Source organism: Dunckerocampus dactyliophorus, chromosome 14 (assembly GCF_027744805.1).
Source record: "Dunckerocampus dactyliophorus isolate RoL2022-P2 chromosome 14, RoL_Ddac_1.1, whole genome shotgun sequence".
Lineage (NCBI taxonomy): Eukaryota > Metazoa > Chordata > Actinopteri > Syngnathiformes > Syngnathidae > Dunckerocampus > Dunckerocampus dactyliophorus.
In genome coordinates this window covers 20501793-20529479 of record NC_072832.1, presented here as the reverse complement: position 1 = coordinate 20529479, position 27687 = coordinate 20501793, and the positions used below count along the sequence as shown (strand labels likewise).

At 38.8% G+C, this 27687-nt stretch overlaps 1 protein-coding gene across 5 annotated transcripts in view; it reads right to left on the bottom strand.

The window, feature by feature from the left end:
• LOC129194230 (regulating synaptic membrane exocytosis protein 1-like) overlaps window positions 1-27687 on the bottom strand; it is a 142560-nt gene that overhangs the window by 103494 nt on the left and 11379 nt on the right. For all 5 annotated transcript variants that reach the window (XM_054799302.1, XM_054799303.1, XM_054799304.1 and 2 more), the window contains exon 2: window positions 23280-23354. In XM_054799302.1, the coding sequence (XP_054655277.1) occupies window positions 23280-23354 (75 nt within the window). The remainder of the gene's footprint in view (window positions 1-23279; window positions 23355-27687) is intronic.

Here is a 27687-nt window from a genome sequence, read left to right as displayed (position 1 = left end):
TTGGATTCTAATATATGTGGACTCATGTTCCACATTTTTTGGCTTCCGATCCAATCAATTATTTTTTATAGTCTTGCCAATCCGATCCGATCCAATCCGGCACCAAGCCTTTTTTTTAATAATAACCTTTTGTTACAAACATGAATTTGTGGAATTGAATATGGTTATGAAAATAGGTCTTTAAAGCACTAGAAGTCCCAGGGTTTTCTTTTCCCATGCAAAGAGGACAGCAAAAGGCTGTGTAGTTTAAAATGAATAGCTCAAAAACCTACAAGTACCCACCTTTGTTTTATAAATGTAGCCATTACATGCCAGATTAGCGGTTCACAGATGATGACTGATTCTCTGAATATATTAGGATATTCGTTCAAAACTAATCTAGCCACTTGGCCTTCTTTGAAGGATGAAAGTTAGAAAAAAACAAATGGCTGGGCTGTGGGACTTCTAGTGTTAAAAATAAGGCAACCAAAGTATTGCTGAAATTACTTTTTTATTACATAGCATGACCAACAATATTGTTTGGATTTTGTAGCAAACCTCTGTGAGTCAGGTGCCTAATCCAATAAAAATCCACAAATGGACATGCAAAATACTTTTAAGGTAGGACTCATCATTTGACATGGTTATAGATCATTTTTGGTGTGATTTAGAATGTATGAACATTTTTTAACAAGCTCTCTTCCACACAATAGTAATTTATTGACGGTCCCCAGTATAAACAACCAGCATTTAGAGCAGCACTTCCTGTGCAAGCTCCCCACACAATGACACAGCACAGTGAGGGGGAACGACCGCTGTAGCTACAAAGCCGAATATCCAACGTCCAATGTGAAACTAACTTCACCACGGCACACCACGGACATGTCTGCATGGTGGTGTTGTATTTCTTCTTTTTGCAGGTGACGTGACTCGAGTGGCAACCAGCTTTAAGGCGCATTACCGCACTTACCGTGTTGGAGTATAGCCCACAGTTACGAACATTATACGCCAATGAGATCGGCCCGATTTGTGGTGGAAGCCAATATTATCCGATCTTCAAAATACATCAGATTGGCAGCCGATCCTGATCAGCTATCACTAACTACTAGTTCCACTTTCTTTACTGAACTATGAATATCACTGTCTATCTTGCACTCAGTGTCAGTGCTGCTGTTATTTCTAGTGTTGTTTATTCAGTCCAACTTATATTACTGTGTTTTTTGGATTACTTCCTGCCGTTCAATTTCAAATTGCCCGCCCTCCTCTTTCTATCGGTCCCCTCTTAAAATTGCACACCATTTTTCCATCTATTTGTTCCTCTACTTCTTCTTATTCTGCCTCATTTTTTTCCCACAAACTCCTCCCACATTTCAAAACCAATTGAAACCAATGTAACGTCAATATATTCACCTCATTCAGGACACGTTGGCTATTTATCACGTAAATGAATGGGCAATTTATTTGGCACCCCCACCAGGAGGTTGTTGAGTCGTTGAGGAGTTGTTTCCCAACCTGATGGCTGCTGGTTCGATCCTTGATCCTGCTGTTATCAATCAATTTATTGATACAGTTCAACATTTAGGCACCATTTTTACTTTCCAGCGTTTCAAATTCCAGTTTTTAGTCAGCTGATTCAAGACGTGGGTTATCTATCAGGACTTTTCTAAAAATTCCTACATTTTCCACAAATCAATATTTTCTGTGATATATTATTATATTTTCTTTTACAATGAAAAAACTTTTTTAGGGCCGTATGAAATCCGTTTTATACTTTTTACACTTATTTTATCACCACAGATTGTGTGTTTTTTTGTATCAGTGAATAAAATGTAAATTAACTAAATGTAAAAATCCTTACATTTATTGATGCTGCACATCATTGGACAATTTTGCCCCGTATTTCAGAAACGGATGAAGCTTCTCTAACTTTTTACTGCTACACAATCCTGAATAAACTACCACATCAGTGCTTGTGGCTAAGGAAGATGTAGACGCAGATGCAACTGTAATCGCTTTATTAATGTATTTAATGCCATTTTTATTTTGCTACAACTATTAGACAGGAAGTGTGGCATACTTATTTTGAAGGCCGGAAGTATGGCGTGTGTTGAAAATGTATTTTGATGGTTGCTAAGTGAGATAGGTAGGTGGGTGCCTCTTGCAGCCATGGCACATTGGAGTACATTACAATACATTACAGTAGATTGGAATACAGGAGGTGAACAAATGTATTATAATTGATGTGAAACGGATTAAATAAGCTTTGCTTCTTTCTACTCTTTTTAGGACATGTGGAAATGCGAGATGTGCTATGTGATGTACTCCAGTGTAACTTGTATGCATGTTCAAAACAAATTAAACCATTAAAGCATTATTTCACACACAACTAGCGCAAAGTCAGCGGGCATCCTAAAACGCTAACAAGCACTAAAACACAACTCATACAGCCTGAGTGGAACACACACAGCCGCACTAGTGTTTTCGCCGACTTAGCCGGTGTTGCAGGTTGCTGCCTCGACATGTTGAGTTCAGGAGGGGGCTGGTTAGTGTTTGTGAGGACATGCCGCTATGAATGAGCGGTCCGCTGGGTAAATATTTCCCCACACAAACGTTCCTTCACCTGACAATGACAGCATTTCATTCACACTGCCAATTTCCAAACAGTACATTCCATTTATATTGGCCTATTCCTCAATTCTGTTAACGCAGAAATTATAGTGCCCCACAATTTAAATGTGGCCCCCTATGGGTGGTAATAAATTTTACATTTGACGTTACATTCTGCTTATTTTGTGCATGTTGGCGGGTCATTTTGATCCTTTTTTGTTATTTTTTCTTTTTAAAGGCTAAAAAAAAGCAATTTTATACGTATTTAAAGACAAAGCTTTGTGTTAGCTTTGTGTTATAGGTGACAAAACACATTCTAAACACCTATTATTACACCTTTTTACTTTTCTTTCCATTGTTGCCGTTGTTGTTTTTTTTTTTTTTTGGTAAATTTAATTTCTAGAATGTGCCACAGTCCAATAAAAAGACAAGTTGTGGGCTGCAAACGGCCCGTGAGCCGTAGTTTGGACACCCTTGACACATTTATAGGATATTTCACCATTCAGTCTACATTTCAGTTCAGCTTCAGCATTCACACGCAATTTCTACTAAAACTACTTCTCCTGTAGTGACTGTTATTATTATCAATCCTGTTGTCTCTTCCAGTCGTCTTTTTTCCTCTCCTTTATTGTCCTTCTTTCACTCTTTCGTCCTCTCCTCTCTAATCCCGCTGTCTGTCCCCTCACAAACCATGCACTGTCAGTGACATTCCAAATGAATAAAATAAAAACCCAGAACCTCCTGGATGCGCTAACCACACTGTCACCGTGCAGCACCTGATCAAGGCTAATTAATACAAAATATTTAAAAATAAAAATTAATCTAACTCAACAGTTAATCTTTCAGGAGGTTATAAGTTGGGTTTTGTTGATTTTTTTATATGTAAAAAATAATTGACAAAAAGATATTCTGGCCAAAGTTGACCTTTTTAACATTCCTTGGTAATCAGTCATTCATTTTGCTCACGTTTACTGAGGCAATGTAGTGGCTGAAAATTTAAGAATGACTTGCAGGCAGGGAAGGCAGTGAAGAAACCTCCTCCCCCCTTCACTCAGCCATTACAAACTGCAAATCCCATCAGTAAAATCCATAAACTGATGTCCAAGATCCATAATTCCATTTAAAACAACAATCAATAGTCAAAATGTCTCCTTTGGGTGTACGTTACACAATAGTCCACCACACAGAACCAGCACCCAGGGGAAGCAGAGGACCCAGGAGTCCGTCACCCTCCCACTTACACACATACCAAAAAAGTGCACACATTGATACCACCGCTTGCAAAATGTAGACACATGCAAACACACACGATTACATGTCCTGGTACTAACAGCCACAGGTCACAAGGAGGTCACCTGCCGCTACACTGCAGGAATGACTTCCTGATCCATGGCTCTTCCTGTGCCCCATTCCCTGGCATTCTTCACTGGCTCAGTCACCAAAGTAATGTAAAATATATGTATCATTCTACATGGATGCAATTGAATCACTGATTAGATTTTATTTCATAAATAATTGTGATTAATATTATGATTTGGACTGATGAGTTCCATTAAAAGCTTTTCTATTTATGCCTGCAGGCCTAATAAAAGTTCTTACAGTCTGAAGACAATGCTATCAAAAATCTAAATCAATGTATTTGATGTTTTTTTTTTTATCGCACACCACAAATCCTTGGCTTTGACATGTTGCCTCGTATAGAATAAGTCTTTATACACATGAGCAGTTCCAACTGCAATGTACTTTGTTGCAGAGCTCATCCATCTTTTTTTCCACTTGTATGAATAATGGCTCCCGTGATGTGTGCACATTAAACAACAATGAACAATCAGAACAATTCTAAACTGACAGAACAGTGTCGGGCTGCAACTAACAATTATTTTCTTAGTTAATTAATGTGAAGCGTGTTGTTTTGAAGAAACGATTCATCGAGAAATTGGTTAGGTCCTCGAGTAGCGGTGTCCAAACATGTAGATTTGCTAAGAAGTGACATTTATTTCAAGAAAAAACTGCGTCTCAGCTTTGTGATATGGGTGGAAAAGCCTACTATTAGGATGAATTTTGTTATTTGCTCTTTTCGCCCCATTGTTACTGTTGTTTTGTTCCAAATATTTCAACTGCCTTCTGGAATGATCTTCATAAATTTTATTTTCTTAACATTATGACTTTACTCCCATAACATTATAACTTTCTGCCCAACCTAATTTTCGAAAAATTACAACTTTATTTTGTTTTGTTTCTTTCTCATATTACAACTTTAAAAAAACAAACACTTTTTTCTTTAATATTTCAACTCTATGCTACTGAAGTAATAATTATAAATAATACTTGTTTTTCCTCATAATATCATGAACATATTCTTGTGAAATTGCAACTTTTTTCTCATTAGAATACAACTTTTTTCTCTGAATATTTTGACTTTATTCTTACAAAATTACAGTTTTCCATTTCTTCTGTTGTTTTTGTTTTATTATTATCCATTATCCATTATCCAAATATGTTCTGCTCTGTTTTATTTGTCAATGCTACGTCTAATCCCTACCACACTTATTACTTACTCTTCCTTTTTTATGAGTTCATTGTCATGACTCACCTATTATTATGTTTTGTTACGTCTATTTCATATTATTTATTAGGAATGTCAACTCAAGTAGTAACAGGGACAAGAAATGTGGCAAAATGTGAAACTTGACGACTATTTTTCTACTATTTATCACATTGTCACATTATCTCATTCATTTCCGATGTATTCTACTAGAAGAGAGTGTATTTGAAATACAGGAAGTGAACAAATGTATTGCAATTGATGTAAAATGGATGTGGGTTAGGATTACATCAGCTTTGCTTCTTCCTACTCCTTTTGGACATGTGGAACTATGAATTTGAATATGTGATATATTCCCATGTGAATTTTTTTACTTTATTCCCATAATATAACTTTTTTCCCAACTAAATTTTCCTTTATTACTTTATTATTATTAATTTATCAACTTTATTTTGTTTTGTGTTTCACATTATATTATGATTTTTTAAATTCGTTTTTTCTTTAATATTTATAATTTATGCTACTAAAGTGACACTATTTTTCTTCATAATAGTACAATGCTACTCTCATAAAATTATGACTTTTTCTTGTTAAATTACAACTTTTTTGTCTTAATATTTTTGACTTTATTCTTGTAAAATTACTGCATATTTTTTTCATTCATGCTGTTTTTTTTTTTTTTTTTTTTTAAGTTTTCAGGTTCAATTATATTTGTATTATGAAAAAAACCCATACACAGTCCTGGATGGCTTTGGACACCCTGCGCCCGAGATAGACTAAATCAATATGAACCAAACACAGTTGGTCTGCAACTGTTACGGTCTGCGGCTGAGCTGTCGGAAGCTTGACCCTCAGTATGCAGAGATGAGGCGGTGGCATGCAAAACAAAAGATCTTTAATGGTGCCCGAACAGGTACAAACAAAAGTGACCAAGGGAAAAAGCTCTGTGGATAAAAAACACGAAAGTATCGACAGGTAAGTAGACACTTTAGGTGACAGCACCGGTGAGGAGACGAGGAACAATGCCAATGAACCAGCGGCGTACATGTGACGACTCTGGCCTTTTAACTGCCACAAGTGTACATTTTTGCCAGCTGCGCGGCAACCAGGAGTAAAGCGGCTGCCGCTTCCTCCCAGCGGGAAGTACAGCCCGCCAAAATAAGAGCGCACGACAGGAGGCGCTCGCTCCTGCGGAACATGACAGCAACATGTCAAACAAGAGGCAAAAGTGTTCACTTTTCCGAAGTCAAAACTGATGTGTGTGAATGTGAATGTCTTGCTACGCCTGAAACACAAAGATCTCCTTTCTTGGATGACGAAGGAAATAAAAAAAAAATCATATTTAAGACTCTGAAATCTGAGGAGATTTATATATTTAAATACATTTAAAAACATTAAACAAATACCAAAATAGTTGTCGATTAATTGGATGATAGATTAATCATCCATTAATCGCTTAATTGTTGCAGCTCTCCTTCAAGGATTGTTGAACCAAGTGCAAAATCTCAACGCTTGATGAAAAAACTTCTTCAGTGAAGCACAAAGACACAAACACGTAAAAATGATGGCCTTTCTAACAGTGGTCCATGTATGCTGTACATTTTACATGTGTTAGCGCATATTTGAAACATTTTTACAGACTTATAACGAATGTCTTCTGCAGACAAAGCGGCCTACTTTTTTTTTTTTCTTTTTTTTTTTCCAATGCCCATCCAATGTGAGGGCATCCACCATATGTGGGATTATTTGAACAATATGTTGTATGTGTATACAGTATATACTGTATACATGTATGCATGTAATTGTGGTTGACGTTACAATGGTGGAGAACTGCACTCCACCGAGTCATGTTTCAGTTTCTGTTCCAGCAGGAAGGCCAAGGCCAGTAAGGTATGGTTAGATGAGTTTGGTGTGAAAAAAGGTGAAAGCCCTGACCTTTACTCCAGCAACACCATGCTAGAACAGAGACACAGACTCCCAGACTTTCATCCAGATCACTAACATAAATGAAAGCTGGTCATAGCTGCAAAGTCTGATTCCATTTTCAGGTATAATGGCCAAGTGGTTTTAAAAAGCTATCTTTGGTTGACTGAAAGGCGATGCATTCATGGTAAAACTCATATTTCTTGCATGAACTCATCATTTAGTATCAAGGACTAAATATCATCGCATTGGGTCCACTCCACAATTCTTTACTTAGTTCTCCATTAAACTGTTTTTCTACAATGACTCGAAAAAAAATGACAAAAATGGTTTTGGACCAGAACCTGTATCCTCAACCACAATAAAGTCAGAATAAAAAAAGTTTGAAAAGACCCCCCGCCTGACATTCAGTAAATGTGTCCAAAAATAAGGGAACTAAAAGTCCCTCAGTCCTTGCTGTTGATTAGCGCCATGAAGCCAAATGTTGGCACTTTGTGTTTTCGTTCCTGAGCTTTTGCAAGGAAGATTGTTAAGCCAGCTTCAACTATCCCCTCTTGGGCTTCAGTCATCGATGGCCTGGCATGAGTCATTCTCTTGCTCTTGGATCGATATTCAAATAAAAGACAGTCATGGATACAAAAAAAGATATAGTCCACCTCTTCTCCGTTTAGAAATGAAATCTGGCTCATCTCTCGGTTATCCGTTCTGAAGTGAGAGCCTTCAACTCAAGATCTGAAGTCAAGTTTCACAACGCTTCCATTATTTCCAGCTCTTTGTCTTTCTCTGAGAGTTTGTTTGCATGCAAAGCACATCCACCCACACTCGCTTTAGCACCTTATTATTTGCAGAAAATACTTTAGCACCTTTTTTGAAACAGTATCGGGACTTTCGAAACTGCATCGCCAAATGGTCCAGGCTGGAGACTTGGTTCAGCATACTACATACATGCACGTTTTGTTCAAATATTACAATCAATAATATTTCGCTCGCAACACTTATTTGAAAAGAAAGATTGGTCTCAACAAGGGAAATTAAGAAAAGAAGAAGAAAAAGACAAGCTAATGTTCACATGACCATTGTTGAGATAACACAAGATTGCAAGGTCGTTCACTTGGAACAAACACACACTATTCTTTTTAATTATCTCCCACACACACACACACACACACACACACAGTTTCATTATGAGTCACCCCTTCCTGTCTCCTGGCTTGGACGCTCAGCCACCTGGCCTGGACTGGTTGAAGCCAGATCTTACCAATACGCCAAGAAACAATTAACGGGATGTTGGGGCCACCTCTACAGAGGGCTGGACCTTGGCTGCGTGGCTGACCGTTCTCTCCAGAGATGGCATTGCAACTGCCTTTATTCACTCCAAATAAATTGTTAAACTTTAAACTGAGCAACATCCCAGACTTTAGATCAGGGGTGTCCAAAGTGCAGCCAGGGGGCCATTTGCAGCTCGTGCCTGTTTTTTTATCGGCACATTGTAAAAATAGAATTTAACAAGAAAAATTTAAAAAAAAAACAACAGAAGAAATGGCCAAAAATGCATTAATTTTACAAGAACAAAGTCAAAATATTAAAAGGAAAAAGTTGCAATCTAATGAGAAAGAGTAGCAATTTTATGAGAATAGCGTGGTAATATTATGAGGAAAAAAGTGGAAATATTAAAGAGAAAATCTGTTTTTAAGTAATATTAGTAATATTATGGGAAACAACAAAATAACAAATAAAGTTGTCATTTATAAAAAAAAAAAAGTTAGGTTGTGGAAAAAGTTCCAATGTTACAAGAATAAAGTCAGAATTACGAGAAGTTTACATTAAATTCACAAGAAGAAAGTTGAACATTAAAAAAAAAAACAACAGCAGAAATGAAATAAACAGTTGTAATTTTACAACAATATTAAAACAAAATATTAAAAGAAAAAAGTTGCATTCTAACAATTTTATCAGAATAAACTTGCAATATGAGGGAAAATGATGTCGCTTTAGTAGCATAGAGCTGACACACTAAAGAAAACATATTTCATTCTGTTGAAGTCATCATATTATGAGAATCACGCAAAACAAAATGAACTTGTAATTCATGGAAAAGTACGTTGGGGAAAAAGTCATAATATTATGGGAAGGTTATCATATTAAGAAAAGAAAATTCATGATTCACGATTATTTAAAAAGAAAGTTGAATGTGAAATGTTTGGACACCCCTGCTTTAGATGCTACGATGTACATACGCTGTATCGGACATGCTGTGGCCATATGGCACCAGGGACATTTGGCCACTCTTATTTGCTCGCTCCAGCTCGCTGTGCCAAGCTCTGTTGTTCTTACATCCCTCACTTCCGTCAGAGAACTTTCCCCTGCTGATTTGCTTGGGCGGACTCGCTACCTTCCTCTATCCCAACTTAAAGTGGTCCCTTTGGCTCTTACTGTCCGTCTTTGAGGGATTGGGTACCAATGTCGATCTTAAATCTAACACATCAGCCACTGCTTTTGTCGCTTGGAAATGTTAACAAACACCAGTGGAAGGGAAGGTGGGGGGGGGGGGGGGGGGGGGGGGGGGGGGGGGGGAGAGAGATGAAAAATTGTTTATCTTATACGAGTCCGTTTATGTAACACCTTTTACATCACCAAATTAGGTCGCTGATGTACTAGTACACCTTTTTTCTCTTCCCTCCTCCTCCTCCCTCATCCATTCTTCAGGTTTTACCAGTTATTTATCTGATTTGGTATCGCATGGAAACCCGCACATTCAGCCTTCCTGGCCCCGCAAATTTGGTCGAACACACATAAAGACAATGTTAAACATGTTTACAAATTCCGTATCCAATATTAATGTGTGCTCCCAATCCTGCCTGCACTTCCATATTACGTGTATTATCGCTCATAGTAGCGGTGCAGTCTGATTGGCTGCCCTGTTCTTGCAAGACAGCTTTTCTCTAAACAATTTTAATCCCGTGCCCACTACATATCATCACAATGTCTTTGAATGCGTCTTCTGAACGTTTTATATTTGTATTATACTTCATTTAGCCATTTTTATGCTTGAAAATCCATTCATTCATTTAGGCCAGAAGTACATACAATTTGCTTTAATATGCATATTTTTTGTCTACTAAGAGGCCATATTCAACCACAAAACCGCATGATTTAACATTTTTGAAAACCGAGATAGAGTGAAGCCGCAAAATTTACGAGAGAGATTTACGATACTGTAAATACGAAGATTTGCATACCATCACTGTCCAGTGACAACCACGAAATCCTTTTTTTTCCAGAAGCAACAAACTCACTAAGAGTAAGTATAGACGTAATAAACGTTCTGATGAACTGATAACTTTGAGCCCTTTAAATTCCTGTCATCTTATGACAATAAACAGCACAGAAAGGTCAAATATGTTTCCATAAAGCTCACAATGTCATCAAAGCAAAGAATTAAATGAAACTGGTTTTGCGTACACTTTCCTGTTAGTGTACAATATGGCGCATCTTGTATTTTTATCACGAAACGTCCTTGTTAGCAGTTTGCTAATAAATGGAAGCGGAGGTCAAAAAATGTTGGCACAAAAATCTAGTTTCACAATTACAGTTTTACAGTCAATTCAAAACGCATATAAATGATGAATGAAAGGTATAAATCAACACTCAAGGTGACATTTACCTTCAATGACGATGTGATTGTTGCCAAAAATGCAATGTGGCAGCGAGAACAACACGGACACCACCTTTGCGCTGACTTATTTCTTGAATTCAATAGTGTTACTCACCTTCTTCATCAAAATGGAAAATCCAAACTTTCTTTGGCTCCATTTTCGGCTTATTTTGCAGCCGTGATCCAAAGAAAAGAGACTTGAGGTGATTGATAACTCACAGCAAAACACACACGTGTCCGTGTTGATCTCGCTGCCACGTCGTGTCTTTGGCAACAATCACGCCTTCAGTGAAGATAAAAGTAACCTTGAACGTTTATTTAGCACTTTTATTCATCATTTATGCGCATTTACATTAATATAATACATACATTATAGTCGTAAAGCTATTTTTAAAAAACTGTTTTGTGTTAGCATATTGGCTTTCTGAAATGGATTAATTTCCATTTACATCATTTCTTAAGGGAAAAACGGATTTGGTTAGAGTACGTTTCGTTTAGAGTTGAACCTTCTAGAACGGATTCATGACGCTAACCAAGGTTCCACTGTAACATGCGTTTATAAATGTTACAATGCTGCAAACACACACGCATACATACATCTATATTTGAATGTTTATTAGATTAGATTAGATTAGATTAGATTAGATTAGATTAGATTAGATTAGATTACATTAGATTACATTAGAACAGGAGAAAGAACCTGAGAGAGAGAGAAGAAATAATAAATACCATAAAACCAAAAAGCACAGAGCAAAAGCGGAATAACTAAGTGATAATGAGACGACGAAATGGAGTGCGGAACGAGAGAGAGGATGGACAGATGGAGGGAGCACCAAAGCCAACAGTAGAGGTAAGTGGGCAGTGTACTCCCCAGAAAGGGCTCCATATGTCGTGGTAATGCCGTACGTAGTATACAGCACATGCATACGTGGAATGATGGCAAAGTGGTCGAGGGATATAACACATATGCATCCAGAGTGGATCTAAGGGCCAAAGCTTTCCATTCCCTTGAAGGATGCCTTTGTGGACTACTTTATTTAAAAGGTCACATACTTCTCAGACATTACTGTATTCTGCCAAGACCAAACAATTCTAATTTGGATCGGCCCCAAACTGTAACATCTTCATAGGTATTCGCCTCCTGCATACTAAATGCCATCCTGAGGTCATTAAGATTGATACCGTTCACTAAAAAGGAAAATAAATGTTTAGAGGTCTTGGATCTATCGAACACAGGGGACCCCAACCACCGGGACGGGGCCCAGTACCGGTCCGTGGGCGGGGCCGAACAGGGCCGAGGAAACCTTTCAGGTGCAATGATATAAAAAATACACACACAAAGAAATACTTCTGTAAATAACTAAATACAATTTTAAGTAAATGCATATCAATTTTGGAAATACGAGCCATTATTTTATTCAAAAAATAATATAGTTTGAAGTTTTTGCATGTTTATGTTGTTTGTTGCGAGTGTCCCACTTTGTTTGGCAGTCCTTGAACGCACCATTGTACAGTGCATGCGCTAGCCTTCTCCCACTCTGCACAGATTGTCAACTATACTGTATTTTTATCGGGGTTTTTTCACTTCATATTTGCTCCCAAATGCTAATACTCTGTGGGAATGCAAAAAGGTAAAGTTTGATGACGTTATTGAGTGCTAATGTGTATATTTGTTGTGTGCACAGCTTCAAGTTAATTCATGCTAGCACACTGCCTGTTAGCACACACATGAAGTGGTGGATGGTGGGTCTGTATTCACGTTGTGCTTTTGATTTGATGTTGTTCCTGCCTTAGTTTTACACAATACATACTAAATGAGATAAATTACATCGCTATACGACCCCCACCACCAACACGCCGGTCCACGGAGATTTGTGGGAACACGAGCCGGGCCGTGGGTCCAAAAAGGTTGTGGACCACTGATGTAACAAACAAAACCAAATCTAGTGATAACCTACCAAAATGGCCACATGCCAGTGTTTGGTGGTGACCCGCCACCAATCACTTTGGCCCACCACACGTTTTTTTTTTTTATATATTTGGCACTACCTGGCTTACAAACACATCACAGTGGGACTGTCGGTGTAGCTTGGCGTTGCAACTTCGTACAGTAGATGGCATCGCGATTCAGCTTCATAACACACATCATACGTGTAACAGTGGTCATCCCGCTCAGTCCAGCCCCGCACATGCCACGGATCAATCCCACGACACCCCACTGACTGAGAGTTGAGCACGCTAGCCAGTAGGCTAAAATCCTGGGCTCCCACTGACCAGTGAGGCAGGAAGTGAGGTTTACTTAACGCTAGCTGGCATCCTTGACATATGCACATAGCATAATGGACGTTATTATAACACATCTGTTGACCAATATACAGAGATTTTACATGTACAACAATAGTGTCTAAATTGCGGCTCAGGGGCCATTTCTGGTCCGCAGTTTGATTTTTATTGGCCCTCGGTATATAATAAAATTAAAGACGGCCCTCATCAGAACATTGCAAGACGTTTACGAACATTGTGAAAGGAAAAAAAAGGTTTATGCCACAGCTGATTTACATTAACAACAATGATAATTATCAACGTATTTTTTTTTTACTGTTTCTGTAAGCCCGGGGTGTCCAAAGTGCGGCCTGGGGCCATTTGCAGCTGGTAGCTTGTTTTTTATTTGCTCACGGTACAGCATAGAAGTAAAAATAAACAAATAAAACTTTTCTAAAAAACAGAAAAAATTGTTGCAAATGTAATGAGAAAAGCTCAATACTAATAAGATAAATAAAAAATATAAATTAATTTTGTCACCTATTGCAAAAAGCTGACATTTTTTTCTTCTTATATTTTTTCTTTTCTTATATATATTTTTTTCTTTTTTTAAATTTAATTAATTTTATTTATTTAAATTGCTTCATTAGCTTGTTGTTTTATTGGCCTTCAGCACATTTGAATATAAAGCAAAAATGTGTAATGTAACAACAAAAACTTATACATTTTGACACGAATAACTAATAACAGCAGAAATAATACATTAAATAATAATAAAAATAGAAGAGAGAAATAATACTTTGTCAGCTATAACCCAAAGTCTTTGAGTTAGGGCTGACAAATGATCAAAAATGTTAATCAAATGAATCACAGTTTTTCAATGAAATAATCACCATTTGCAACTATGACTGGAATATATCCATTTTTACTGTATGTTATGAACAGAAAGATAAATGGCGGGACAGGATTATATATATTTATATGTACTAACAGCTCAAACTGAACAGAACGTTTGAATCAAGCTAAAAGATACCACACGTGTCCAAAAATGTAGTGAACTTTTGAATCACACTTTAACCGTTTTATTATGAGCTATGAGTGCAATGGGGCAATGAGGGCATCACATAATTTAAGTTAAATTCACGTGTTTTTAGTGTATTTTATGGAATTTCCCAGCATACTTAAATGCAGCAAATTGTACTTTCGCAAAGAGAGCTACGAAGTGAATGATAACAACATCCACTTCATGTTGTAATTGTGACGAAGCAGGACTGTTTTGGAAGATGATACCATGGACGACGTTTATCACGGCAGAGGAAAGGAAACTGCAGGGTCACAAGCCGATGAAAGACCGCTCTGGCTTTATGCTGCAGTGCAAGTGGCGACTGTAAGGTAAAACCACTTCTTCTCATAGAACCCGCGTGTTTTCAAGGCCCACAAAATTCTAAAGGAGAAGTTGAAGGTGTTGTGGCAAGCTAATGCTAAGTCATGGGTGACCCGGCAGTTCTTTGTCCAGTATGTGAACCCGGAGATTGGTTCTACTGTCAAAAAATACTTGCTGGAGAAGAATTTGCTCCTCAAGTGTCTGTTCATCCTAGACAACGTGCCTGCCCACCCACCTGGCCATAAGGAGGACCTCCTGGAGGACTTTAAATTTATCAAGGTGCTCACCCCCATCCTCCAGCCCATGGACCAGCAAGTCATCGCCGTCTTAAAGAAGCTCTACACCAAGCATTTGTTCAAGCAGTGTTTTGATGTGACTGAGAACGCAACGATAACCCTTCTCCAGTTTTGGAAGGAGCATTTTAACATTGTCGTGGCCCTCAAAATCATCGATGTGTCATGGCAGGGTCTCACTCAGAAGACCTTGAACGCTGCCTGGAGGAAACTGTGGCCAGATTGCGTCCAGGAGGAAAACTTGGTGGGAATCCAACCTGAGCTTGAGGAAACAGTTGAAGACATAATGTCCTTGGGCAGGTCCATGGGCCTTGAGGCTGACATCAATGAACTTGTTGAGGAGCATAACAAGGAGGAGAACATGCAAACTCCACACAGAAATGCCCAATTCAAAGACGCGATAATATTTATTATGCTACACTGGTCACTAGGTGTCAGTAATGTTACTGTAATGTTGGGTGAGACACACAAACACCAGATTTGATCACCGGAACAACAGGCGCAATAATCCCTAACACAGGCTACTGTTGCGACCATATGATAAAACTCAACTCTGAACCTCCGACATCGCGACAATAACTTAATGTTTTGTCGTTAAATTAAATAAAAAGCTAATGTCATGGACAGTTAACTAATCAGTCAATCAATTCTATCAATTAAAGTCCCGATAGGATAAATTGCACGGAAACTTGAAAGAGAATGGAGCAAGAAAAGAGTAAAGCAAAAAGTAGACCAACCATTAAGGAAACAGTCTGATAGATGTAAGATGATTTTTATGGAGAATGAATTAATATTTCCTGCTGCTATGGCACTCTCCTTGCTCTTTATAGGTGTAATACTATCCATATTCTCCATATTGTAGGTGTAATACTGTCTATATGCCTCATAGGTGTAATACTATCCATACTCTCCATAGGTGTAATACTATCCATACTCTCCATAGGCGTAATAAATACTATCCATATTGTCCATAGGTGTAATACTATCCATACTCTCCGTAGGTGTGATACCCATAGATGTACAGTAATACTATCCATGCTCTTTGCCATTGTTTACGAGCTTGCCATTGCATTTCACTTTCATCCCATCCAAACCAAATCCCCGGCGTCTGCCTTCCTCAAAGAAAGCTGTTGGGCCTGTTCATTTTTAGACTAGCCACAAGCATATCAGTGTTAAGCTTAGGAAGATCTAGAAGCACTGCTAGGTTCACGTAAAGACAGGACTCCCCCAGACATCTACAGTAGATATGAAACAGAGATTGAGTTAAACATCTTCCTGGTCTCTGCTCGGGCAGAGGCACATGGGGGGGTCAGGATAACAGTCAATCCCTGGAGGAAGTCAGGAAATGACTGCTTGCCAATCTCAGGGCTTACTAGTGGGGTGCTGGGCCATCGCCATGGTACCCTGCTATCAGGGGACATTTGCCTTCCACATTTAGTGATGTGAAGTGTAAACATCATTACACTTGCTACATCTGCGCTGTCTTTACAGAAGCATGGGCCATACGACAAACAAATTGGCATCTACAGTAAGTCAGGGGGAGGGGATGAAGAAAGGACCTAAAGATTAGAAATAATTGTGTTGCGCAGCATTTTTCCTTAATAGTTTTAAGAAATAGATGTGGTGTGTTAAATTTTGCTTTGGTGCCAAATTTATCTCTGTGTTTTTCAAATATTATACAGTGGATCCCCGCAGATTTACCATTCAGCATTCACCCCAAAATTTTCCACAGAAAACACATCTCAGCATACATGTATGACCTGTTAGATATTATTACACTTACAGATTCAGTCAAAAAGCTCAGTCATAGGCATGGTGCCCTCATGGTTAGCATGTTGGCCACACAGTAGGGCTGGGAGATATGGACCAAAACTCATATCCCGATATATTTAGGTTGAATATCGACATACAATATACAGTATATCCCGATATTTTTTAAGCAAAGTGAGTTTAGACAAAATCAAAGCCAAATATGCGTGTCAAGTTGTTTTATTAAAATAAATACTTAACATGAGGATGTTTTTTTAAAATGTTAAAGCTTCATGCAAGATGCACATAAAATAAATCCTCAGCTAATAACAAAAGAACAAAATACGAAGAAGTGCCCGGTTTAAGAGGAAAGTTTAAAATGTCAGCAACTCAAAAATACTTTAAATTGAACAGTTGTATTTTTTTAAATAAACATGTTTAGAAGACACAAGCATGTCCTTATTTTGTGCCAGGAACACCAACCTGTCAAGTGCATCAGGCTTAGCAACTCTACCTTCCTTGCACATTTGCGGTAGAGCTTGTCGTGCTAAATAATTGTGACTGCGAAGCTCACTGGACATCTGGAGTCCATCGTTTTCAGCAGGTTTTTAAAGCCTTTTTTTCCACTGTTGCGATGGGGACCATAACTTAGCCACCTCTTTATAATAGCACACCACTTTGCTTTTCCTTTCAAGAGGAACGCAACAGGAGCGCGCAGCTTCACACATTCCTCGTACTGGAGTTTGTGCCAAGTTTTAAGGTGGTGAAAAATATTTTTTTATGCTCTGAATGCGAAGTACCTCCACATTACTGAGCTACCGCTTATTCCTTGCTGACTAATTCTTCCACCGCAGATGCTGTCTCTTCGACTGGAGCCGTCGGGCTTCTGTTCCGCCCCTCCTCCCTCCTCCTACATGCAGGGATATGGATGGCTTTGATAACATGCTTAAAGTAAATATTGATATTTTTAAAATATCAACATATCGCCCAGCCCTACCACACAGTAAAGAGATCGGGAAGATCTGGGTTCAAATCTGTGTTTGGGAATCTGTGTGGAGTTTCCCCGTGTGTGGGTTTCCTCGGGGTACTCCGGTTTCCTCCCACATTCCAAAAATATGCATGTTAGCTTAAATGGTGACTCTAAATTGTCATTCATAGGTATGAAGGTGAGTGTGAATGATTGTTTGTGTAGTGGTCTCAGAGGTATGCCGGAGCCTATCCCAGCTGTCCAGGGTACACCCTGGGTTGTCTGTGAGTGTTGCACAACTCTGGTTGTGCTGTGTGAGTGTATGTGTCAAGAAGGCCTTGTATGACAAACCATTCATCCATCCATCTTCTTTGCCGCTTGTCCTCACCTGGGTCGCAGGGGGACTGGTTGATAGCCAATCACGATCGACACACACACTCACAGCACAACCAGAGTTTTGCAACACTCACAGACAACCCATGGAAAAGTTTTGAGAGGAGACGATAGTAAACAGACACACTATCGACATAGTTAGAACCAGTTCGAGCCAGTCTCTTCAGACTTAACTTTCACTTTCCAGGCACACAAGCTTAACTTTCACTTCCTAGAGGGATACATACTGCTATACAGACTCTATGCACGTACTTTCATTCTGTGCTCTTTCTTCAATCTTCCTCATTGATGATAAGAGTCCAGTGTTGTAACCAAATGTATTGCTCTTATTTTTTTAATACAATTTGAAAATCTTCTTGCCACACAAACTCACATAGCACAACTACAGTTGCATAACACACCCAGATAACCCTAAACATTCTCTCTTTGCGCAGCGCACGTCCAGCCAGCCTTTTTTTTTTGGTGAATTGGGATTTGAATATATATTTATCGATGGAGTATATTTTAGTTGTTTTGATGATAAATAATTGTTGGGATATTTTATTTGCACTACATTTTTGGGGATCATGTTGCAAAATCCATCGTGAGGGCGATTGCGCATTGAAAGTGCAAGCTTTGCTTGTGCGTAAGAGTCCTCCTGAGCGTTCGTAGAATTTGTTCTTAGATCTAAGAACTGTGAGTTAAGAACACGTTTCGTGAATGCCAAAAATCTTCGTAAGAAGGCTTTAAGAACACATTTGTGCGTAAGAACGTTTCATGAATGAGGCCCATTGTGTTTAAAATAACCTTTTGTTTGTTAGTTCTTCCTATTTTATGGTTCTTTGTTACTTTTTTTATATACAACCAAGTGGCAATGTAATTTTAAATTTGGGTTTTTTCTCCATTCGCTGGTGGTCCCGGAACGTAACAGCAGAAATCTACTGTAGCTATGCAAATTACATGGCAAAATGATAATGCAGACACATTTGAATAGAATAACTCAATTTAAGATCCTAATGATCTTTGTGTAATTCATACAGCAGGAGTTTTTGTCCTGGTGACTCATCCAAGGTGTAAAATGGATCTCAGAACAAAACACAGTGGCCATTCTCTGATGGTCCCGGATAGTAACCCCCAGGAAAAGTGGGGATCTACTGTACTTTTCTTACTATCTACTTCAAAAGGTCGGGATAAGCCTGCTTCTCACAACATGGTCATGCATTTAAATGTCTTCAAGCTAATTTTAATCGTGAAGCTTTGAGACAAGAATAGTTACATAACCACCATACAGCGCATGAGACATTGCCTCAACTTGAGTCAAACTGAAAAAAAATGTGAATACATGCAGTAACACATGGTGAATACAACATACAGTCATGGTAAAAAAATATTCAACCACCCTTGCAGTTTATTGAGCCATTTTAATGCCTGGTACAACTAAAGGTACATTTGTTTGGACAAATATAATGATGATAACAAATATAGCTCATAAGAGTTGAATTTAAGAGCTGATCTCCAGCAACTTCCATGGTTTTCTTGATGATAACCAAAACCACTTCTTACACGAATAGTTATAGCATTGCACTGCCAAAAAATGTATGAGGTATTTTTGTTGTCATTGTTATATTTGTCCTAACAAATGTACCTTTAGTTGTAAAAAACTGAAGAAACAAGGATGGTCTAATAATTTTTTCCATGACTGGATGATGGCAAAGTAATATCATGACTGAACATAGGAATGGTGAGTGAAAAAAAAAGCCTTTCTGTACTGCAGTGACCCTGGACATCGTTTGGCAGCGTTGGACACTCCACAACCACAACAACAATAATTCCAGTTTTTCCCACATATTAACTTATTTCTTACCATGTGCTATTACAGATAGATTTGGCGCTTGGGGGGAACGTAATAACAAAAAAAAAAAACATTTATGACCGCAACAGTAACTCGTGTTAGGGATTATCGCTCCTGATTTGAGATCATTCAAATCTGCAATACAAGCCTCATCGAAAATTACAGTAACATTACTGACACCTAGCGACCAGTGTAGAATCATCACAACATCTTAATTCATCTTCTGAATGCCTATTAGCCATTTTTATGGCAAACATATGTAAAATTTGCTTAAATGCGTATTTTTTACTAATAACAGGCTGTATTCAACCACAAAATAACGATTTATTTATCATTATATATATTGCAAACTGTAATAGAGTGAAGCCGCAAAATTCAAAGCACGAAATGGGGATTACTGTATTTTGTAAGCCTCGGCTAAAACAGAAAATGACAATGCGAAAAGTGTATTGCTGTTACTGACGTCCTTTGAACAATGTCTGATGTCAGGTAATTCTTGCTCAAATTGTGTACAATTTTAACAAGCTTTGCAAAGTTGCATTTTTACTTTCATTGTTGTGGCCGCACGGTGGCCTAGCGGTTAGCATGTTGGCCACACAGTCAGGGGATCTTGAAGATCTGGGTTTGTATCTCCGTTTGGGTAGTCTCTGTGTGGAGTTTGCATGTTCTCCCTGTGCGTGTGTGGGTTTTCCCCGGCTTCCTCCCATATTCCAAAAGTATGCATGTTTGGTTCATGGAAGACTCAAAATTGTCCATCGGTATGAATGCGAGTATGAAGGGTTGTTTGTCTATATGTGCCCTGCGATTGGGTGGCGACCATTCCGGGGTCTACCCCGACTCTCGCCCACAGTCAGCTGGGTGAGGCTCCAGCACACCCCCGCTAGTGAGGGCAAGCGGCATAGAAAATGAATGAATCTAATATGAGCTCTGTGAAATGAATGGTCTATATCGTTTCTCTTCCTTCAAGTCTAAAGTAACTCGAGCACAGAATCTTGGAGCCACTGGAGAACGTTACGCAAGACGTGCTTTGGCATGTTTCAGGAGCTGGACTACTGACTTAATGTGTCGTATGACAGGCGGTGCGCATATTGAACATTTGGGAAGCTTTGTGGAATCAAGTAGAAAATCTGTTTGATTATATTGCTGGAATTCTGATAAATATTTTTTTTTCACATAAAGCCTAGTTCATTTAGTTTGCACTGTAAATGTAGTTACTCAGATACTGAAATGTGTTGGGACACCCTGTATAATGTTATAAATGACAGTTATATTGTTACATTCTTCCGAGGGGCAGCTGATTTCATCTCCATCTCTCATCTAGCGGCAGACAGAATCCACATGTACAGTGGAAATGGGGAAAAAACATAGGCTAGTGTTATCCTTTGATCACAGTGTGGCAAAAAGAAAGACATTACGGGCTGTAGAAGTCATGAGTCTGAATTTCCGAGCGCAAATAAGCCGGAAGGGATTGAAATGCTCATATTACATCAAAGCAAGAGGACAGAGGCTGTTTCAAGTAACACTGGCAATTCACGTCTGTATTAATGATCAAAAAATGTTTATACATGCGTGCGCACACACGCGCACACACACAAAGAAAAAGCCGTCACCACAGCACACAACACGACTGTCTGTAAATGAATGCTACATGTTTCAAAAGATACAGCGGGAAAAATAATCGTCTTAAATCAGCAAACTTCTCGCTTGACGAGATAACAGATGTGAGCCAAGCAAGTGGCTTACCTGTGCTTGAGTTGATCAGTTAGCGCTCAGAAGATGTCCACTGACAACCTTTTGAAAAAGATGTGTTTTAACCTGGATTTTTCACCATTTGAGGCCACCATAGTTTAATACTTTCACCAAATATTATTTCAAGATGATATATTTTAACCTACACAGCCGATACCCACGTACATTTTCTTTCTCCCAAAGAAAACACATCTCATTCACCATAAATCAGTAATAATTTATAAATACAGTAATCCCTCGCCACTTTGTGCATCGAATTTTGCGGCTTCACTCCATCATGCTCCATCATATTTTCCAAAATATATTAATTACCAGATCATGTTGTTTCGTGGTTGAATACCACTTTTTATTAGTCAAAAATATGCATATTTAAGAATCTTTTACTTAGTTTTTGCTTAAATGAAGCATTTTCAAGCACAAAAATTAGGGATATCCGATTATATCGGCCCACCGATATTAGCGGCCAAATATTGACATAAAAATGTAATATTGGTTGATATCGGTATGGGGTTTTTCCCTATAATGAAAAGCTATAATAAAAAAACTGCTGTATATGTAGTCCTATGGGCTTCTGTACTTGCTGTCATCTTGCTGTACTTGAAGCATCCAGCAGCGGAAATTCGTGGAAAATACTTCGTGACCTGTGTTATACCTCGCGGCCGGAACTGGGCTTCAATGTGTTGAAACCACGGGCGTGCGTGTGCCAACGCAGAGAGCACCGATGTTAGCTAACTCGTTAGCTTGTAGCAGATAGATAGCGAGATAGATAGATAGATAGATAGATAGATAGATAGATAGATAGATAGATAGATAGATAGATAGATAGATAGATAGAGAGATAGAGAGATAGAGAGATAGATAGATAGATAGATAGATAGATAGATAGATAGATAGATAGATAGATAGATAGATAGATAGATAGAGAGCTTGATAGAGAGCTCGATAGCTAGATAGATAGATAGATAGATAGATAGATAGATAGATAGATAGATAGATAGATAGATAGATAGATAGAGAGCTTGATAGAGAGCTCGATAGCTAGATAGATAGATAGATAGATAGATAGATAGCCGTTGAGGCAGCAGTGGTGTTCAAGATCTCGCTGTAAATGACGATGATGATGGCTGGGTTTGCTTGAGAGATGAGAAGAGCATAATTTGGATGAGCCTGCTGATGAGCCGGTATCGTGGAGACAGAGATCTGACATATTCTGAGCCTGGTGATGTCATAATATGCACATAAAATGAGTAAATGTACTCCCATCACAAACCTTGGGTCATACTGATGATTTTTCTAATTTACAGTATGCTTTTATCTCTAACCATTTTCAAGCTACAATCTTTTGAAGTAGTAATGTCAAAACTGAAAAAAACTCCGGGGCCTAAAGGGTTAAACCTGGATTGTGTCATGAGTGAACAATGGCAATTGAAGAGGGAAAGAGAGATGGGGAGGGCCGTGTAGCTACAGTAAATCTAATCAAACAATTACAACCATCACATTTATTGCAAATGTTGATCAGAAGGGACCATCAACATCAAGCTAGCAGAAACCGTGTGTCAAAACAAACGCTTGCGTTTTTTTTTTCCCCCGTTCTCTGGTGGTCCCAGATTGTAACCCCCACAAACAGTGGGGATTTACTGTAACGACATAAATTACAGGACAAATATGCAGGCACGTTTCATTACGATAGTTCATCTAAAGATCCAAATGATTTTTGTATAGCAATGCAATTCATACAGCAGGAGTTACTGTCCTGGTGACTCATCCAAGGTGTAAAATGGATCTCACAACAAAACATAAACATGAAGCAAAACAACAGACGGACAGCTCTTGACTAGGATGTAGTTAACATGACTAATAGATGACCCAATTTAGACACTTCTTTCTATTTGATTTCCAGAGTCTCAACTCCTGGGAAATGCAGTGAACTGTTAGCACTCACCGGACGTCATTTTGCTGCTGAGGTTTTTTCTGCCCAACCAAGTTCACGGTTCTGGCTTGGATTGGCTTCTCTTCTCTGAAATACACAAGGAAAATACACATTGTCAGTTTAGGTTTACACTTTTTACACCTTGTTGCTGTCCGACAAAAAAATGCTGAAAAGTTCATTTGAAATACAGATGTTATATTGTATGTTTTTATCCAACTCTCGGCTGATTTGACATTACCTTGAAAAACATGATAAAATCGGAGATATCTGTTTTTGCAAATTAATTACATCACAACTTTGTCAGTGTCTTCTTTTTATCCAAAACACTAACTGTCTTTCATTGTATGAAAATAAAAGAACTTGGAGATACAGTAATCCCTCAATTTCACGGCTTTACTCTGTCATGCTTTTTCAAAGCTATATACATTAATAAATCATGCTGCTTCGGGGTTGAATATGGCCTTTTATTAGAAAACACATATGCATAGAGAAGCACATTTTTTGCCGAAATGAAGCCTTTTCAAACATAAAAATGGCTAAATGAAGTAAAACACAAACATTCACAGTATGCATTCAAAGATGTTGTGATGATATGTAGTATTCTACACTGGTCATTAGGTGTCAGTAATGCTGGATGAGACACACAAGCACCAGACTTGATCGCCGGAACAACAGGCTTTTATTGCAGGTTTAAATGATCTCTCTACAGGCACGGTCATCCCTAACACAGGCTACTGTTGCAGCTATAACCCATGCCAAGCTAAAACTTAACTCTGAACCCCCGTCATCACTTCCAGTCCACTAGCACTAAAACAAATTTACAGCAACACACACAAGCATGAGTCTTATTTATGGCTTACAGATCATATTTTCACTCATTATGGCTACTATATTGTGTAGTAGGAGCGTAAAGAATGACTAAAGGGGTGTTATTTTATGTCTAGAGGGCTCTACTAATGTTATAAAACAGATTTAGAAGGCTGCAAACGAAGTTTCTATGCTCTAAATACAAAAATATTTGTATATAAGAAATCCTGCTTCACGGAAATTCACGTTTGGAACCAATTAACCGCGATAAACGAGGGATTACTGTACATGATTTTTGTTTCTGTGCCCTGTGACTAGTGCAGGGTATGCCTAGTATGCCTTTTGCTCAAAGTCAGCTGGGATAGGCTCCAGCTACCTGAACAGGCTTAATAGGCCCCTATGATTTCCGCATTAACAGAAACGCAGACAGAATCGGAGAATTGGCCAATAAAAAGAGAATTTGCTATCAAACGTGAAATCTCACGGAAAGTGACAAATGTAAATTAAATGATGTCGGCGTGACGATAAGGAACATTCGTGTTGGGAAGTATTTCCTCAGCGGACCGCTCAATCATGGCAAGATCTCATCACAAACTCTAACCCGCCCCCTCCCGAACTAAACATGTCAAAACAGCGACAAAAAAACTTGGAAAGTCCTCTCTTACGGAAGCTAGCGGGATTCGTTTGGTTTAGCAGAGCGTACTATTGCGGCTGTGTGTGACTGGATGAGTGTTTTACCGCTTTAATGTAAGCGAGCATTTTACAATGTCCGCTAACGACGTGCAGGTTCACAGTTAAAAAGACAAGAAGTGCGTTTATTCTTGCACCCAGCTTGTCCTAGCCGTCAAGACACATTCTCAACACACACAACACACTTCCGGCTTTCAAAATAAGAGCACTGTTTGCCGCATCTTGTCTAATTGTGTAAAAAAAATAAGGGTGTCATAAAAAAATCTTACATTAATAATGCGATTAGAATTGAATTGGTGACTACATCTTCCTTCATCACAAGCACGGGCATTACAGTTTGTAGAAGATTTTGTAACCATGTGTGCTGAGGTTGACATCCCATTAGAAAAGTTAGCCAGGCTACATCCATTTCTCAATTACTAGGCAAAATTGCTGGCCAAAATCATGTATTGCATCAATAAATGTAAGAATATTTGCATTTAATTCACGGACATTTTATTCACTAACCCAAAAAGCACACACAAAATAAGTGTAAAAGGTAAAACACGGAATTCAAAAAAAATGAAAAGGGAAAAAAAAACAGAATTCGGCAAAAAATAAAACTGATTTTATAGGGCCCTAGATTAAGTAGTAAAAAATGAATGTATGGATTTTTGTTTCATCAGAAACAATATACGGTATACAGTGTATTTATTTCAATTTCATCCTCATTTATATTTTCTATTTTTACTGTCATACACCTTTTCCATCTTTTCTGTACTTTTCTGTCCATTGCATAAGCTATCGCTCAATTGCTACAAATTCTCTACAAATTTTCTTGGTGACACTTAAACATAATAAGTGAACGAACTTTAAATGACAATATGTAAACAAACAAAATACTGTGTCAACATGTAAAATACACTGCTCAAAAAAATTAAAAGAACACTTCGAAAACACATCAGATCTAAACTGGGGGAAAAATGATCTTGAATATCTTTCCTGATAGTAAGTGGGTGATGTATTAGTAACAAAATGATGCCACATCATTTGATAGAAATGAAAATGATCACCCTATAGGGGGGGGAAATCAAAGACACCCCAAAAATGAAAGTGAAAAAATGATGCAGCACACTGGTCCATTTTGCTAAAATGTCATTGTAGCAACTCAGAATGATTCTCAGTAGTTTGTGTGGCCCCCACGTGCTTGTACGCATGCCTGACAACGTCGGGGCATGCTCCTAATGAGACTACAGATGGTGTCCGTAGTGTCCTGGGGGATCACCTCCCAGATCTGGACCAGGGCATCACTGCGGTACCTGGACACATGGAGGAGATTCCAGGAGACAGGTAGTTACTCCAGGAGAGCTGGACAGGGCCGTAGAAGGTCCTTCAACCCTCAGCAGGATTGGTATCTGCTCCTTTGTGCAAGGAGGAACAGGATGAGCACTGCCAGAGCCCTACAAAATGACCTCCAGCAGGCCACTGGTGTGAATGTTTCTGACCAAACAATCAGAAACAGGCTCCATGAGGGTGGCCTGAGGGCCCCACGTCCTGTAGTGGGCCCTGTGCTCACTGCCCAGCACCGTAGAGCTCGATTGGCATTTGCCTTAGACCACCAGAATTGGTAACTACACCACTGGTGCCCTGTGCTCTTCACTGATGAGAGCAAGTTCAACCTGAGCACATGTGACAGACGTGAAAGGGTCTGGAGATGCCGTGGAGAACGTTATGCTGCCTGCATCATTCAGCATGACCGGTTTGGTGGTGGGTCAGTGATGGTCTGGGGAGGCATATCAATGGAAGGACGCACAGACCTCTACAGGTTAGATAATGGCACCCTGACTGCTATTAGGTATCGGGATGAAATCCTTGGACCCATTGTCAGAACCTACGCTGGTGCAGTGGGACCTGGGTTCCTCCTGGTCCACGACAATGCCCGACCTCATGTGGCTAGTGTATGCAGGTAGTTCCTGGAGGATGAAGGAATTGATACCATTGACTGGCCCCCACGTTCACCTGACCTAAACCCAATGGAACACCTCTGGGACATTATGTTTAGGTCCATCCGGCACCACCAGGTTGCTCCTCAGGCTGTCCAGGAGCTCATTGATGCCCTGGTCCAGATCTGGGAGGAGATCCCCCAGGACACCCTCCGTAGTCTCATTAGGAGCATGCCCCGACGTTGTCAGGCATGCGTACAAGCACGTGGGGGCCACACAAACTACTGAGAATCATTTTGAGTTGCTACAATGACATTTTAGCAAAATGGACCAGTGTGCTGCATCATTTTTTCACTTTCATTTTTGGGGTGTCTTCGATTTCCCCCCTCTATAGGGTGGTCATTTTCATTTCTATCAAATGATGTGGCATCATTTTGTTACTAATACATCACCCACTTATTATCAGGAATTTCATTCAAGATCATTTTTCCCCCAGTTTAGATCTGATGTGTTTTTGAAGTGTTCCTTTAATTTTTTTGAGCAGTATATATGAATTATCAGTAATAGACATGGAGAAAGGTCTTAATAAGCTCTGCTTCTTCCTACTCCTTCTCAGACCTTCTGCAAATATAACAACGTGATGTATACTTAATGTAATTAATACTTAATACTTAAAGTAACTAACGTAACTAACCATGTTTGAAACAAACACCACCCTACAATACCATTTTACAACATAGATATAGGTATGTTTTCAGTGTCGTCATTGTCATATTTTCATGATTACAACTAGGGATGCACCCAAACACACGTTTTCACTTCCCATATCTGAATTTGACAATATTCCAAAACCAGAGCTTTGTTTACTTTTAATATTATAATTATCATTGATTGATTTGGCTGTAATAAATTCCCCCCTACAGGCAAGTATGATATGTATTCATGCAGGGCTGCAACTAACGATTATTTTCTGAGCCGATTAATCTGAAGCTTGTTGTTAC